General features: G+C 32.8%; 1 protein-coding gene across 4 annotated transcripts in view; it reads right to left on the bottom strand.

Moving 5' to 3' along the window:
- Positions 1-390: 390 nt before the first annotated feature.
- Positions 391-18,957, bottom strand: part of ADGRL4 (adhesion G protein-coupled receptor L4) — a 99,405-nt gene continuing 80,838 nt past the window's right edge. For all 4 annotated transcript variants that reach the window (XM_077120508.1, XM_077120509.1, XM_077120510.1 and 1 more), the window contains 3 exons: positions 3,578-3,669; positions 2,102-2,270; positions 391-1,791 (listed from right to left, as the gene is read on the bottom strand). In XM_077120508.1, the coding sequence (XP_076976623.1) occupies positions 1,729-1,791; positions 2,102-2,270; positions 3,578-3,669 (324 nt within the window). In that variant the 3' untranslated portion in view covers positions 391-1,728. The remainder of the gene's footprint in view (positions 1,792-2,101; positions 2,271-3,577; positions 3,670-18,957) is intronic.

Raw genomic sequence — 18,957 nt, 5'->3', positions numbered from 1 at the left:
ACCCACCTGGATGACCCAGGCTACTCTCCTCGTCTCAGTATCAGTTGACTAGCAACATTAATTCCATTTGCAATCCTTATTCTCTTTGTCATGTAATATAACATATTTACAGGTTCCTGGAATTAGAACAGGGACAACTTTGGTGGCGATGGTGGGCATTATTTTGCTTACCATGCATTGTTTCTTATCCATTGAACAGATTAAATTTTCAGTATCACATTCCCATGACATTGTCCCATAATGACAATGATTAAAATAGATCACAGGCTTAACTGTGATATAGAAAATATAATGAAAATTTACTTATGCTCTAAAAATGTGTAAGATATCTTAACAAATAGCTCATCTTCCTTGAGAAAGCAAATCAGGAAAGCAGATGCAGGATTGCTTCATTTGGGGATAACATTTTATTTATTAGAGCAAGATTTGCACAGACTATATTTTAAGACCTAGAGAAATTGATATAAAATCACAACATTTAGTGTATTGGCACACTTTTACAGGTAGGTGTGGAGCAATTACATATTTCTTGAAATAAAATCACTGTTTCTATATTTTAATGAGATTTTAAGATAGAAGCTTATACATTTCAGTAGCTATGCCTTAATAGACAGTAGAAAATTGATTCATTGTGAAAAATTTTACAGCTTTGAGTGATTTTTTTGTCATAAATAATATTTCTAAATGTGTACTTTTCTGAACAGAAAAAAACAGCAATTCACTATATGAATACTTTCATATTTACAATGCCCTTTTAAAAGTAGTAAATTAAAAGGGAGTATTGCCATTTGAACTACAATACTTGTAAAATTAAAAAGTAAACAATTCAAATATACTAATACAATGAGACAGATAATTTTCACTGAAATTCAAGGTTGTAGAATAGAATATTTCACTTTTATATACATTATTTTTACATTTAGAAGCATGATTAATTTTATATTTTGACACGTGTATGTTTCACCGATTAACTATTTGAAGACACATTCTATAAAATAAGCATAGAAACAGCACAAACTTCGTTCTAATGTTAACTTACAACAGAAGCATTTTTTTTCATTTGTGGAGGTTTTCTATTTTTTTTAGAATATTAGAAAAGAAAATGGATATAGCAAATAGAGGCCTAAGTTGCTTTCGTGGTAATTTAACTTCAGAACAATTCACAAAGATGTGTGTATTCAATTCTTTATTTCCACGATTTCTTATATACGTTACAAAAAACCCTACAATTTTATTAAAAATACACTCATTGTAATAGCATACCGTTTTTTTATATTCTGCCCCCTCATTCTCTTATATTCTTCTTTCTGCAACAGAGATCATTACCAAGGTGGTAGAAGACAAGTTTCAAAGGCAACATGAGTCACAAAAATATCAAACTAGTGATTTCCTTCAGGACAGCGATATATTTCTTGTGTGGGAAAGAAAATCTTTCCTTGGGCATAGCGATCTCATTCCTGGGAAACCAATTACTTCCAAATAGCTCAAAACTATTTTGACATAGCTAACTATGTTATATAGGAAAGCACACTATAGCTCTACAGTATATAATTTTTTTCTCATTATCTACAACTCCTACACTATAAACAGAAAAAAAGATTTAAAATATTGGATTATCTAACAATTCATAATTTTATATTTTTTATGGAGACATTTTTATGTATTGGTCATCCACAGCTTGATTTTTATCTTTTTTGTGTAGCCATAATTATGCACCATTCTCCATGTTTATCTTAAACATCCAAAACAACAAGGGACGTTTTTGAACAATCTATAATATTCTTCTTGGATCTAAAAAAAAAAGAGAGGGAAGAAGACATGTTAAACACAATCACATCAAACCATATCAATTGTAAGATTTGGTCTTCTAGAGTATTATTCCTACTCTGATTATCTGTGGAGGTATGTGGAGGTTTAGAACTATATTTACATTCGTAACACCAAGTTTTCTAAAAACACATTTCTTGATGAACCCCTAGGTGTTCTGATTATTTTGGCATGGCAAAGCACTGTGTTTAGGTAATAAATGCAGAAGTCATAAATCTACAAAAATAGGAATTTTCTATCACTTTAGTAGCTGGGTTTACAGCAGTAAACTTACCTTTCTAGATAAAACACAGAGGAATAAGAAAATGAACATGCCCTGGAAGGCGTTGCTGACTGTGAAAAGGTAGGCTGTCACCACGGATGCATGCACTACATGGAGAACTCCAAAAATCCAGGTGGTACCAAGAAGGAACAGAAGTGCAAGCGCGCCTCTTGCACAAGACCTGTAACATGTTTGAAATGCTTCACTTGCAAAAGCCATGTAGACACCACTCATCCCCCAAATTCCTAAAACGATGTGTGAAATGAACTTTTGGTACGACCAAGACATAACTGAGAAAGATCAATAACGATATTGAAACTTACAACAGATTGTGTTGCAGTTACACGGAACAGCCCTTAGGCTGGACACACAAAGTAATTTACTGTATTTTAGCAAAAATACTAAAATGCAGTCTTTGTAAAGGAACTGCCTTAATCTGAAAATATTTTTATCTGCTGTACTTCAGTTACATATTTTGACTTCAAATCTAATGTTGCAGCCAGTCACAAAAGTAAAATATGTGGTAGGAAGTATTTTCCCTAAGAAATCTTGACAAATGTACCATGTGCTTGGGTCAGTCCATATGACTGAAATCAAAGGAAGTTTCTTTCCTTTTAGGTTTAGTAGAGAAGAATATGTAGGCTATCAAACTATTTTTTTTTTTTTACAATACAGTTACCTCAAAATAATTTATGATAGAACCTAAGTCCTTAAAATAAAACACACCCTCACTCTTAACATATTTTCGACTAATTGCCTGTGACTTTTGGTGAAACGATAGTTAATCCTGCTCACTGAGCCTTGACTGTGAAGCAACTAATGATTATTTCTCTTTGATTTTAATCTAATCATGCTTTACAGCAGATTTTTTTTTACCTGTGCGATTCAGACAATGAAGTATTTCCAACATTATCACAGTCAGTACACTACACGAACTATGAGCAGTGAGGAGTAAAATAAAGTAATTGATCAAACATTTGCTAAATCCTCCTATAAACCTTGTGCACGGTTTTGAAACTGCAACAGTGTTCACAGGCAACAAAACTGTCAATTGTCTCCAGTGTTCCTTATAGTACACTTGAGCTTTCCCTGAACAAACCATTTTCCAGTTGTCAATTAATCAGTTTTAAAGAAAGGACTCAAAGATAGGATCACGGCAGCACACCAATTAGGAATCACAAGAAAAAGTAACTAAGCTCTGAGATACTTTTTGCAAAAAAAAAAAAAAAAAAAAAAAACCACTAAGGCCTAGCTTTGGCATCCATTTTTCCTTTTCTAGGAGGAAGTGTGTTTGAAAAGACTATTTTACTCATCATTTCATTTATGGCGATTATAGTTATTAAACAGATTAAATACTATTTTACAATGCACTCTGGTTTTTATTAAGATATTTAGCATATGGTAGAAAGTCCCTTAAAAACAGTACTTCCCAAAACAGTTACTAAAGCTTCTAATTACGTTAAAAAATTGGCTTAAAGTAAAGTTTACCTTATGTTTTCATAGCAACTAACTTCTGGTTTCAACCCTGCAGTGTGACGAAAAACTTTGTATATGATTACTCCAAAAGCCAAAAGATTAACCTGGGGAAATATATTAATTCCAAAGAAGAGATCATTTTCACAGTAAATTAGATACATATATAGGATATAAATACATGGTAAATATTCCAAATAATATAAGAAGCAGAAAATTATGTCATTTTAATGTATATTACAGAGTACAAATCCTCTGGTAAACTTAGGTAAAGAAATCTGTGGTCAATTTTCACAATGTCATTGAAAATGAGTGTCAGTAAAGTTTTCCTTATTATATTAAGCAACCTGTTTAAGAAATCTGTTCAGATGTTATAATCACATGTACAGATTAATGAGTATCATCTGCTGCCAGTAATATTATTGTAAAGACAGTAACAAACTACATTTATTAAAATTTCCAGCTAATTCTCATACATTAACTCAAAGCTTATAATTATGGAAAATAATTTTCTTCCATATTCTAGGGAACTTTATACAAGTTTCTCAACATGAAATTTACTAATTAGTATTATAAAAGCAATATAAACTAATGGATCAGATAATTTCACATTGTCACTTCTTCATCTAGAGTTCCTTGGAGCAAATCTTAGAGGAATAAGGGGTCTAGTCCATCCTGTTTCTAAATAGCCACTATTTCTAATTATATGATTAATTACTTCTAATTATGGTAGAGCTTCCATACAAAGAAAAGTCTTTAGTAATTGCAGAGGAGGGTAAAACATATTTAAATTGATTTAGTCGACAGTTTTACCTTATTTGTATGCTCAAAAATGACAAATTAATAATACTAATTTTTTTTTTTTCAGTGCATGGTCTGGGAATGAACCCAGGTCTCCCGCGTGGAAGGCGAGCATTCTACCACTGAACCACCCATGCACCCAATAATATTTAATTTTATGCATATTCTTTAATACTTATAAAAATAGGGACACCGTATTTTCTAGATTATAAACTATAACTTATTTGTATAAATTTGGAACCAGCACTGTATTTAATATCATAAATATTTTTAAATAATAGCAATATTAACATTTGGTTAGTATAAATAATATTTGCCAAACCATTCCTGGTTTGAAAACCTTGAAGGAATTTGTATGACATATTTTTACTTCCTTTCTCAGGAAAGGAAAGTGATAAAATAAAAAGATAAAAAATGGTTCTTTACAGTCATAATTTTTCCATGCAAATGAGTAATTTATAATGTCTTAAAATTTCTTTAACTTTTGTTTTCAATAAAACTGAAGCTTGAAAAAGACTTGCTTGTGCTGCAAGGGCATATACATTTCAGATATGCTTCTCCATATCATATGCTAAATTAGAGAAAAGAAATGGAACGTTCCCTAGAGGCGACCCAGATCTGAAATTGACATTTTTCTGTACAAACCGGAAAACGTTTGCATACTTATAAGAAATCAGGGGGTTATGGACAAGTGGGAGACATTCTTATTCCATAAACTCATATTTTCCCAAATATAACAGAACACAAGTGAAAACATTTTATCAAAATGTGCTACTGTTTTATATAATGAAAACATAAAAAATGATCTATACTCATTGGCTATAAAACATATGATCTTTTACATTTTCATATATTGTAAACATTGAACAAAGAGTTTACTAAGTGTCTGGTACTATGGTGAGGGCTGGGTATTTTTTAATGAAGAAAACAGACACAATTCTTTGTTCTCATAGTCTATTAAGGAAATAGATATTTAAAAAATAATCATACAAGTGTATATAAATCCCTAAACTGTGATCCATGCCATTTTGACAAATTTGGGCAATTTGTCAAATGCCAACTTGACAAAATAAAGGTAGAACAGAATCAGTTTCAAGAAATACTTGTCTTAGTAGTGAGCCATAAAATCAAAAGGCCTGCTGCCTTAACAGATCAAAGAATGAGAGAAGTAACACATCCCATGAAAAGAAACAGCATAGATAAAAGTTCTGAGTCCTGAGAGATCTGAAAATATTGTCATTCCTTAAGGAATTTATAAAAAGTAGCTGGGCTGCAGTGAAAAAAGGTAGAATAGCATGAGACAAAGTGGGTGAGGTAGACAGAGACAAATATTACTTAGATTTCATCTTAAGTGCAAAGGGTTTTATTTAATGTGTCATTTAAGGCTCACTTATGGATGACAGGCCTTGTCCTCAAGATATAGTATCATGGAGATAACCAGTCAACTGGCAAGAACAACACAATTCAATAAGTCCATGGCAGTTGTTAGCATCATAGGGTAAAAGAACACAGAGGATGAAGCCTCAAAATAGGATCCTAAGCTACTCCCGAATAACCAGTAGAGTCAAAGGAGGGCAATACAAAAAAGGTGATAATGCCAGATTTCAGTGCTTGAGGCATCTATGCACACTCACTTCCTAGATGGTCAGACCCTATATCTTAAAATACCACTGATAGGCTCCCACTCACTAGGAAGTCCAATAGGTATCTTGAGGTATAAACATCAAAACCAAACTGCTACTCTTCCCCAAATTACTGTGTTTGCTGCAGTCTTCCCCATTGCAAAAAAAAAAAAAAAGTAACGGCTTTATATCCTTCACTCTGTTCAGTATTATCCATTTATGCATCTGCAAATCTTTTAACCTCTCTCCACCTTCAAAATATATCCAGAATCTGACCACCACTTACCATCTTCACAGCTCCTATCTGGAGACAGGCTGCTATCATGTATCCCCTAGGTTACTGCAGTAGCCTCCTAAACGGTCTCCTGGCTTCCATCCTTGCTCTTTGACAATTTATTCTCATCACAGAAGCCAGACTGATCCTTTTAAAATGTTATCAGACCATTTCCCTGCTCAGAACTCTCCAGTGGTTTCTCATCTCACAAGTTAAAGCCAAAGACCTTACAATGGTCTCTGAGGCCAAAATAACACGGTCCACACTCTGCTTCTTCCCTGAACCCCTACTTCTCTGTCTTTTTAACACTTCATGCCGCTGCATTTGGGTTCCAGCTCAAGAGATTCTCATGGCACATTCTCTCTCACCACCTCTGTTTAAATGCCATCTAAATCATCATCTTGTCTCTCAGTGAGCTTTTACTGAAAAACTGAGAACCAAATGATAAAATCAAAACTGAGTTCCATTCTATGGAAAATGTAAACAATGATGAGTATTCGTTACTGTTTTGGACAGTGCAAAGTCTGTACCCCCACATTTACATTCCCATACCTTAGTCATTAGCAAACTCAAAGCCAAATCCAATATCACTTTACAATATTCTGCAAATACAAGTTAACTGGCAAAACCTATATTTGCTCTTTTGCCTTCGTTCTCTCTTTATCCATAAATGAACAAACTACGCTAAAGTTTTTTCTAATGAGCAGAGTAAAAATCATTAAGAACCAATATCATTTTAGGCTTTAAAAGTACATGGCTTAAATACTGGAGGTGGAAATTAATTTGAAACACTATGCATTTTCTATGGTCTGGAAAAGTATCTTTTGGGTAGAACTGTTTTATGAAAAAAGAATGATGAGTCATAGATAAGAGAAAAACAAGATTGCTCAAATAAGATAATAAAGAATAACAAAGCACTTATAATAATAAGCATTTTGTAATCAATATGTGTTTATATTATCTATCAGCTGTGGTTCCACAGAATTCAGAGCAGTTAATTACTGACTTGTAAAAGAACGTCATTCACTTTCATCTTTCTCATTAATTTTTTTATAACAGTTTTAGATTGCCAACCAGAGGAGTCCATTATTCTTTTCTCATACTGCACAGGACAAGCATAAGAACTCTTAAACTCACTGCTGCATTTTGGAACACAGAAGAGAATATCAATAGTTGTGAAGAAAAAAACTCATTCAAAGTCATAAAACTTAACTCTTGAGAGAAAGTAATACTTCAAAAATTTAAAATCACTGTCCTTGCTTTACTTTCAATGATATTTATCTCTATAGGGAGCAGTTTCTTAACTTCTTTAATACATGCAGTTATTCAAAGTTTAGCAGACATATTCTTTTGTTTGTCACAGTGTATTAAAATTTTTCAAGTGCCTAGTTTAAAAAACAATAATAAAGAAATGAGGTGGTGAGAGAGCAGGAGATTATTCTGAAAGATTTAGACCTCCACGTACATTCAAATCAAGAACTTCAAAATGAAGCACCCAAATCAGTCATTTTTTCCTATCTTAGTCTTTTTCTCAATAATTGATGAGGCCATCTATATTCTGATGTCAGCTCTCACCAAAAAAGAATGAGAAAAAAATTCTTACATCACTCTTAAACCTATGGTTTAATTTTTTATATATATTAAATGGAATCTGGTTCATTTAAGAATGTGCCAAGATCACAACTGCTATGTCCTTTCAGATGGTTTTATTACCTTTAAATTGACTGGTCTAGGACAAACCTGCTTTGCCATGGATACAGGGCAGTTTTTCACTGGTCTACTGGGTGGCCCTATAAAAAGGGTGATTCATTCTCAATCCATGAACCACTGCAGATACGCAGTTATCAATACATCAGTTTAAGCTTCAAACTGAAAATATATGACCTATTAATTGTACAAAATTGTCCACAAACTAGATAGGAGCCAAGTAATCAGATTCTTTTTCTTTCATCTTACTTTCTTTTCATTATTTCCGTGTTAAAATCATCACTTTGTCACAATGTTAAATATATGTAGTATTAGAAAAGTTGGGGTGAGATGTAGGCAGAATAATGTCTCTTGCCCCCCACAAGACTCATTCCCTAATACCCAGAAGCTGTGAAAAGGACTTTGCATAGAATTGAGATTATGGACTTTAAAATAGGGAGATTGTCCTGGTGGGCCCAATGTAATCACATGACCCCTTCAAAGCAAAAGATGAACACAGAAGAGATACAGGAGAGACAATGGCAGGAGAGATGGGGAAGATGTGGTGGTCAGAGAGACTTGACCCCTGCTGCTGATCTCTTTGAAGATACCAGGGATCATGAACAAAGGAATGTGGGTGGCCTCTACAAGCTGAGAATGGACCCCTGGTCAATAGACAGCAAGGAAATGGGGACTGCAATCTTATAATCCATGGAACGGAATTCTGCCACGACATGAATGAGCCTAGAAGCAAATTTCCCTCCAGAGCCCTTATAATGAAAAGGGCTGATTTTAACCTAGTGAGACTCTAAGCAGAATAATCAACTGCATCACGCAGTACCTAGATTTTTGACCTACAGAACCATGAGATTATAAATTTGTGTTTCAAGCTTTCAAATTTGAGGCGATTTGTTTCAGGAGCAATGGAAAACTAATACAGGGTGGAAAACGTGTGTTTATATATGTGTGTGTGTATATATATGTATGTGTAGGTATGAAATAAAATACCCTGCAATTACTAAGTTTTCTATTTTAATTTCAACTAAAAAATAAAATTTAAATCCAGTTTAAAATAAATACTAATTTATCATTGAATTGTGTCTATTATTGATGTTCTAGATATTGGGTGATTAAGCAACGGAATAGGCTGGGACCTATCAAATTCCTTTTGTTAATAAATTAATAGAAATAAAATTTATGAAGCTTAGGTACAAAATTGCCTTAAAATACACATTTCTGACGGTCCACAGAAATTAGAGATGACTGTATTTATTGACCTATTTTCAGAACTGTGGAGAAGATAGAAAAACTGTTTTTTTCCCCATTATACCTACAGGAAAAGCATCTCTCTCCCAATACACTAAGTCTTTAACTGGTTTACCACTCGCTAGGTTTAGGGTTTAGCAGCCTTGGGGATATCTACAGAGCTAGGTTAATTAACATCCAGCTTAGGAGAGAATAAAGCACAAAGAAATGGGGTGAGGGCTACAGTTGTATTAAAAAAGGATATTAAGAGTAATTTGAAACACACTGAAACATCTGAAACAACTGGAAATAATAATAGGTATTTTTAAGTAGGTTCTAAATATCATAGAAGAGTATCCTTAATAGATCACTTGGATGTATTAGCAGTATTCATGATGCTTCACTGACTTCTTGAAGTTCACGGTTTAGAAAGCAGCAGTGCTGTTCCACAACACATTGAAGGATGGAGAATACAACTGGATGAATAGTTTTTGTAGGACGACACAGCATTCTTGCACATACTTATAAACTACTGTGTAACACTGAGAATCAAACCAATAACAAAAAAATAAAACTAGTATTTACAGAATGCTTTCTGTGCACCAGATCTTTTTATTTATTGATTCATTTGACCATGATGTCAACTTTATGGAGAATTATTATGATTATTATTATTATTACATTGTTTTGCATTTATGGTAACTGAGATGTTGAATAACTTGCCCAAGGCCACACAATTAAGAAGGAGCAAAGCCGAGATTTATACCCAGCAGACAGGTTCTAGAATTTATGCTCCTAAACACTGGGCAAAACTACCAAACTACAGATGAAAAGACCAGCAAAGGAAGGCTAAATTGATTTCTAAAATTGTAAGCATTTAATCATTTAGACATTTGTTTATGTTAGTGGCTAACAGTTACTTCATTTTAGAAGTAATTGAAAGTAGAAGAAAAAAATATAAATGGTGAAAGTTATAGTTAGCTATTTGTCGTTAGTATTTTTGGTACTAAGTCACGATACCAATGGCTAAGACCTTGTCATATGGTGAGTAGGATTTGGTGTGTTGTGCCAGCAACTCCCTACTGGAGAAACCTGACCTCACTGTTCTCTGCGGCCAGGACAGCTAAGAACATGGTAGTTCTCCCTATGCTGATGAAAAGCAAAGTTTCCCATCCTTCAGAGTTCAAATATGGTTTCTAGGTTTAAGCTGGTAGTCTCCAAAGTAGAAAACCAAAATAATTTATGTGGGCACAGGAAGAAAATACTAGAATTACCATTTGTATTTTTTCAAGGAAAAATGGAAGTTTACCAATTGAACACTGGTGCCATCAGAGTTCCCAAGTCATGTGGAGTCACATGTCAGATGAGGAATTCATGGTAGTCTGAGGGACCAATATTTGTTCTATAAAGGAGAGAGACTCCTTCTTTTGTTATTTTTAATCCTATGCAACATATTTGATGCATGCCATTTAGGTGCATTTTCAAGTCACCTTTAAAAATGTACCTTTATGAAAATTTAACAAAGTAACTTTAACATGTAATTTTATGTAATATGTAACTTTAATAAAGTAACTTTAAGAAAACGGGCAGATCAATTAAAAAGTTCTCTGCAAGTACACTGTGGGTTAAACAACACTGATGAAGAATGCACAGGTAAGAAAATGGAAGAGCTGACACTTTTCTAGCTCTAGAGTGAGTTGCCAGCCAGATTACAAGGTAAAATCCATGAGGGTTCAATCCGTTTTGACAAAACACTATTAAAAAATTCACGTTATTAAGCTATTTGAAGTATGGATTTAAATTCACATTTTCAGTTACATTTAAATTCTGAAATATTCATTTCAATAAATATCTTTTCTAAAGTTAATGAATCATGTTTAGAAGTCTCTTTTAAGGTTCCTTACTTAAAAATAGGAGATTTAAAAAAGCATGTACCCAGGGCAGTGCATTGGTGGTTTAGCAGGCAGAATTCTCGCCTCCCGTGCCAGACACCTAGGTTTGATTCCCAGAGCCTGCCATGTGGAGAAAAAAAAAAAATGGCATGTACTCCAACCTGCAAGTGCTCCAATGAAAAGAAAAAGAAAATAAAGAAAAATAATCTAACAATGGAGAAAAGCTCTGTTCTTTATGATGAAGTGAGTTAACTGAAATACTACATAGAAAACAATACGGCTTAACACTTTAATTTTTTTACGTATTTAAATATACATTGCTAAAGGAGAGTGTAAAAAGAAAATGTTGAAGAGTTGAAGAAATGAATATTAAAACATAACACAAAAGTAGAGATTCAATGTAACTGTAGGATTTCAGCTCTGATAGCAATTAAATTATTAAAGTGAATTTAGATATTTTCCTTTGGATTTCTGTATTAAAAGTGTCATAAAGATTTAAAAATATGTAACAATGCTATTTTAGTTAAGACAATATTGAATTATTTTAAATATTTTTATTTCATCTCTTAAAATTTATATTCTCAAGTATGCTTTATAACATACATTATATACTATATCATGTAACACGCATAAACTATTAGTGTACTAGTACATGTATATAATTTACGAAGAAGTAAACATGTTTATTGAGTTGCATATATTTTACTGATGGGCTCTTTAATCAAAAAATTTTGAAGACCATTTTCTTATATGGTTTGACAGCTTGACAGCTTCAAGAAAGCAAAAGATTCATCTTCAAAATAAACAGAATAGTGGATTCAAATTCTAGCTGTGGCACTAACTATATGACCTCAGGCAAATTATTTAACTCTTTGCATTTTGTTTTCTTTGTGTTTAAAATATGGATAATTGGTACTTAACTCAGAGGGCTGTTGTGTGTATTAAATTACATAATTCATGTAAAGTACTTAGAATAACCTGCAATATATAATTAGTATTCAACAAACATCAATTATTAACATTAATGGTTTTTACATTCATATGGAAATATGTTCTTTGAAACTATCTGTATATATGAAGTGCCCAACAATTAATGTAACCCATATTTATTTAACAGTGGTTAAGCATTATTTTGTGACATAATAGCATTGGACCTGTAAATCACAGGTTAAAATATCAGAACTTATATCTATCAGTCTTTATTTTGGGCAATATGTTCTCAATAGAAAATATAGTATCACTTTTAACTTTCAGAATTTTCCTCTTAACTAATGATAGCAAAATAAATACTGAAATGGAAAAAAATTCAAAAGTAAGTCAAATTGTATTTTCCATATAAACAATTTCTCATTTTTGTTGAAACTCCTCTAGGTAAAGTTGTAATTTCCCAGTAAAAAACTAGGATCTTAAATAAGTTTATATGAAAGGAAAGAATAACTACATTTCAAAGAACAATCCATAGTTAGAACTATGTTGCTTATATATAAGAAACATATTCTTAACGAATCCAGTTTGATATGACAAAGTATTTTTTAGGTGAAGATAATTATCTTTTCTTATATAACTCAAGTGTAGAACAGGGGTCAGTAAAACTTTCCCATAAAGGGCCAGAGAGTAAAGCTCTCTATCACAAATAGTAAACTCTGTCATAGCATTAAGTACTCATAGGCAATATGTAAATAAATGAGCATTGTTGTATGCAATAAAATTTTATTTCCAAAAACAAGAGGCAGACCATTGCTGACTCTTGTTCTAGAATCAAAAGTCCTTAAGGGTAAAAATTTTTCTTTTTTGTTTACTCATGCATTCCCGAAGTCTATGTAAAGAAGCAGTCAACCATTAATTTGCTTAAACATCTAAAAAATCATATTTTTATTTTGTCTTATATTGTGCAGATTTTGTCAAACAATAACTCATGAGAAATAGAGTGTTTGTAAATACATATACCAATAAAAACTGAAAGATATATTCTAAATTATCCAAATTAATGATCCTCTAATGCTAACTTTGAGTAAAAGAAAAAGATGAAGTTATACCTACTTTATTTTATGGACAGATACCATGGGAATGTGCAATATTTTGCATCTAACAGAAACCATGAAACTATGGGCTTTCTAATATGCATTTGTTAATCACAGACATGGGCATACATGGACGCCACAACAAAAGTCAAACTAACAAGTAGGCAGGATAATTCCATTAGGAAAATATCTCCATACATCTTCATGTTATATGCAAAGAAGTGGAATATTTTGTTGTGGCTAAAATGCCATCCAAACATATGATCATCTTAGATATTAAAAGAATATTCACACTTCATATTTTTTAGCATTTTCATTAGGATCTTTTAACAGCGTGTTTTTTTTCAATGTTTGAGAGAATAATTTACATGCCTCCAAAACAGAATCAAAAGGAGAGAACTAGAAATTTGGAAGCATAAAGCATATGGTGACCTCTGTGAGTATAAGTGAATTTCATGTGCTCATTTTATAACTATTTTAATTGTAAACAGATGCAAGCCATAAAACGTTACTAGAAAAGAAACAAAGGTGAAAGAGACAATCTACATATGAAGAATATATACAACAATTGTTGGATGTGATGGGACAATGAAAACTGTTATGAAGTCTCTTTTGTTAATATATAAGCAATGTGAAAAATGTTTATTGCATAATATAAAAAAGATAGAAGTTGGTGAGGATGGAAATTTTTTAATACAAACTTAATATAACTAATTTGACCACTGCTTGGAATTCAAGCTAGAACTTGAACAATTAAGGAAATTCAAAGATAAATTTAAAGTTATCATCAATTTAATTTTTAATTTAAAAGGTAATTATAGAACAGCTAGCAATTGAATTTAATATATTAGTGAACCTATAAAATGGCTGCCTTCAAAAATCTATTTTTAAAAGTAATCTTTTTCAACCAAACACTAAGTATTTCAAATAAGCCACCATGCAGCTGACAATGGCAGTCACATAGAATCTTTCTTCCACTACTCCCTCATACCTGAGATAGTTGTCCCTAGCCACGTGCATCTGAACATGTTTGAATGGCAGATAATGCTTATATGTATCTGGAAGGGATCTGGAAAGAAATATGGGCTACTGCTGATAGCCTTCCAAATTTTACCACATGTGACAGTCAGAATGTTTACTGCACATATGACTCTAGGAGACATTGTAGAAGCTAGAAGTGGAATTTACCAGACCTGTCCGAGATTATCGTAATACTATGTTAACAAATGAAAAATCCAGACAATTGCTAAATTCAACAGAACACTGGACAACAGACACAAAGTATATTGGCCTAGGCAAACAGGACATGTGGGCTGTTTACTGAACAGACTGTTCTGGTCCCTGCCCACTGCTCAGTCTCATGTCCGAGACTCTCCTGTTGGTTCTTTGTGTTTCCATCATGCTGGCTGCTTTTTAGTCTCTAAGAGGTTCCATGTACCTCCTCATCTCAGTGTCTTTGTGCTAAAAAAAATCTTATCATTTCCCTCTGACTTTCCTGTTATTGAGCTATCTCCTATGTGTCCTGCAGATATCAATGCAAACACAAATTCCTGAGAAATGCCCTCCATGGCTCCTTGGTCTATAATATAACTTTTTGCTCTATGCCTTCATGGAACCCTGTACTTTTTTCTTTTGCAGTACTTTTCTCAGTTCACAATTATACCTGCATTTGTGTGAATAAGTGATGATTAACTGATTAATACCTGTTTCCTCTATGGGACTGTAAGCTCTATGAGAGTAAAAACTTATGAATTTTCTCTCTTTTTTCATTCTTGCAGTTTAGCTCCCAGTAACTACTTAAAGAATATTGTTAAATGTCACATGAATGCTGGGCCAAGCATATAGTTACTCAAAATTGATGATTCCTTTCACCGAAAGGAAATTAAAATTTTTTAAAATTATCATTATGGAAATGGAATTAGTTTGAGAGATTTCACAGAAGAGGTAAAATATGAAGCACTCATTACTTTCTTAGAGAATCAATTATGTTGATAGGATTAATGTTATTAAAAAGTAAAAGAATTTCTCAAAGAATTTAAAGGACACTTTTTTGATCTACAAAATATATCTGATATTTTAAAGCATAAAATAAAGGGCAATTAAAAAATTGGTGAAACTGTAAACTCATTTTCAGCTTGTCTCTCATGACAAAAATAGGAAAACAGAGAGAGGAATGTGAGTAATTAGAGGCAATAAAGGCTTTTGGAAGTTATCTATTAATGAATATCAATTAAGAGAACATTAAAAGTCCAGATGTGCTTTATACCAGATTTTGATATATATTCTGATAAAAAAAAGGCTTTATTTAGGTAGGCTACTCTGGTTTGCTGTTGGATATCCTTGGCGATTATTTAAAGAAAGCCACACAAAATGTGTGCTGAGAAAGGATTATGTACCTTAGAAAAACCACGTTTTAATCCTAATCCATCATGTGGAGGTAGCCTTTTAGCTTTTATTAAAAGCTGTTCCATTTCTGGTACATTACATTCCAGCAGCTAGCAAACCAGAACAGTATGGAAAGAGAGTAGATAAGATTTTTCCCCATTTTCAACAAGATAAGAAATAATTTATTTTGATATCTTTTTCAGTAAAATAATGGAAAGTTTATGAATATTATGTTAAGGTCTACTCACCCTGAAAGAATTTCTGGAAACCAGGTGATAAAAACAAGTTTTCCACGAACCTAACAGAGATCTACTTCCTCCAATGTCTTGTGCAAGGAAAGATGAAAGGATAGGAGGTAGGGATGTGAAATCTGAAAGCATGAACTTGCCTATACCACTCAGTAATAGAGTGTCTTGAGTAAGGTTCTTAAGCTTGCTAAGTTTCAGTCTCCAGTGATTTAAAATACAGATCTAAATGTGACTGTTACCTAAATAAGCATGAAATAATTAAGCTCTAATGGTGAAAGCCTGTACCCTGACGCTGATCAACTTGGGATCTCTTTTTGTCTGATATCATGAGGAGAAATGTTTTTATTATCAGCGGGAGTTATAAATGTTCCCTTCTTGATCAACCTAGAAATTGGACAGAGCAAAGTTCTATAATGAGAGACAAGAGATCAAGACAGTGCCAGAAAGACAACCCATGCACTTAGAATTAGTAAAGAGCGTTTTACAGAATATGTTGAAGGGGCAGAGAAATACGATAACACTTATAGGGAAGATTAAAATAGCTTCAGATGTGTAGGACGAGAGCTCTGCAAATGCTAATAAAGATCCCCATTCAAGGAGGGACTTCTTTCCTGTATCACCCCATTCAAGGAGGGACTTCTTTTCTGTATCACTTCTTTCCTGTATAAATGTAGCTTTACAATCCCTTATTGTAAAGCTACATTTATAAGGAAGGACATTCGATGAACTTCACCTTGACCAATTCTTCTTAATTGGACTTGAGAGGCACAAGGGAATTTTTTTTTTTCAATTTGGATCTCTAATTTCTATGAGGTCATTCAAATTTTATGAAATTTTTCCAGTATGAGTCCCAAGGAGATTATCTTTGAGAGGTATATCCAGTACAAATATAACTTCCAAGTATGGGAACACACTGAAAACTACAAATGTATTATTTATGTTAAGTTCTATTTAGCTCCACTTCTTTTTTTTCAATTGCAGCCACCTATTGTTTCAAGAAGGTCAAAATAATATGAAAAAAAAAAAAAGCCTAGCTAGATGTTACAGGCACTGAAATGTTTATTAATACATAATACAGAGAAAAAGTTTGAATACAAAAGTATCTTGAACCATAGAGGTCACTAAAAGATACGTCTTACAAATTCAATGTCATTAAATTAAAACTTGTAATTAAAATGCTGATGTCGTTACCTGTAACATTTAAAATTTACAGTGGTAGTGTTTCTAATACAGTTTTAACGTGGTCATCCAAAGGGCACTGCCCAAGCGGTGATTTTAATTCTTTTCCTTATATTTATGCCATTTGAAGATGACAGCAAAATGCATTCCTACACATGACACTTAAAAGATAACTCTAGAATGGTTCTCAGTGGGAAGAAGTGTGGATATTGCCCCTCAGGAAATATGTGACAATGTCTGGAGACGTTTTTTGGCTACCACAGCTGGTGGTGGTGGTAGCACTACTGGCATCTAGCGGGTAGAGTCCAGGGAAGCTACTAAATACCCTAATATGCCCAGGACAGTGCAGTGCTCTCAACAAAGACGCACCTCAAAGTGTCAATGGTGCCACTGTTGGGAAATTCTGGGCTACTGTAACTCTTCCTTCTGTTTCCAGGTTCCACCTTACACATTTAGACACCACAGAGGATAATAAAACCTAGTACTGGCAAAAATGTTAGAATGAGGATCTCATACATTGTTGGTAAAAATACCAGTAGAAACATTTGTTTTGGAAGACAATTTATAAATCTGAAAATTTACATAGTATTTTATTCCTACTTCTAAGAAGGACTTTCTGGCAATTTAATATAATATAAATATGTAATAAGGAAACACTGGAAGCTATTTAAATGCTCGACTATAGGGAAGTGGTTCAATAAATTAGAGCATACCCACAGACATTGTTTAAATTTGCAAAAAAACCTATTTTGCCTAAATTATCATATATATGTATGTATATGTATGCATAGCAAAAAGTCTGTAAGGACTAAAATGCAGAAAAAGAGTAATTAGAGGAGTAAGAGTGTAAAAGAAATGTTCGCTTTTTACTTTACAAAGTCTTGTAATATTTACATTCCTTTCAAGATTATGTAACTTGTACAATTAAGAAAAATGTAATGATTCTTTATCACACACTAGTACATAAACATGGTATGTCTTTTATAGGATTATGCAAGGAATTCACTTTTTAGTAGCTCATAATAGTATTCCTTGGTTGAAGAAATTAAGATATTAGATCTAGAAAGGAGACTTAGAGGAAGCCACCAGAAAACACAATTTTGCCCAGAACTTAATTGGCAAAACTAAAATGGAAGTGGGTGAAAGAAGCAATATAACACTCAATTATAGGAGTGTTGATTTAAATCTAAATGAAAGCTTACAGTTTATTTTTCAAGAAAATACCTTATTCAATAGTTTAATTAGTATTTGCCATAATCAAACAAATTCTGTTCTTTAGTGTTTATGGAAATATTAACTTCTATTAAAAAAAGTTAAATTATTTTCATAAATCTTTCTTTATATTTGTGTACTCGAATCTAATCACTTCAAAAGTCTGAGTTGAAAGAATTTCGGTATTAAAGATTAAAAATATTGAAGAAAGAAATAAATTATGGAAATAATCTTCAGTTTGCAGCTTGCTCAACAAAGATTTAGAAGCCTCCTTCTGGTACAGTTCAATCTTTCAAAAGCATGGCTCGGCCTTTTCATGCATAGTTATAATCTTAACATTCTAAATGTAGTGATTCATGGATAGAATCAATGGAGTCACTGGTTTATACTTCAAAATACTAAGAGTTCCTTAATATTAATGATCCAACACCTGAGGAAACACTTTCATGTGATCAATGCAGAAAACATCACTGCTCAAAGACTTAAGTAGTTAGCCCTTATCACAGTAGATTTAAAGCTTGAATATTTGTTTGAAACAACATACCTAGGGGTAGAAAACGCTATCAGTGCAGGACTAACTCAATTCTTACTCATTTACATATTACCTCAAAGGCGTTTTACATTATAAGCCCAAACCACAAATACACTCATGCTCCATTCATAAAAAAGCTAGCACTTTATCTATAGAAGAAATGCAAGGATTCCATAGAAGAATGAAAATTATTTCAAGTCCTCCTATAGCAATTTCTTCTCTGGACTATAAATCTTCCCAGATTTCTTCATAAAAAGCTGCGAAAGCAATCTTATCCCTCATTTAAGGCTGGCCATAA

Source organism: Tamandua tetradactyla, chromosome 11 (assembly GCF_023851605.1).
Source record: "Tamandua tetradactyla isolate mTamTet1 chromosome 11, mTamTet1.pri, whole genome shotgun sequence".
Classification (NCBI taxonomy): domain Eukaryota; kingdom Metazoa; phylum Chordata; class Mammalia; order Pilosa; family Myrmecophagidae; genus Tamandua; species Tamandua tetradactyla.
This window is presented reverse-complemented; position numbering and strand designations above follow the sequence as displayed.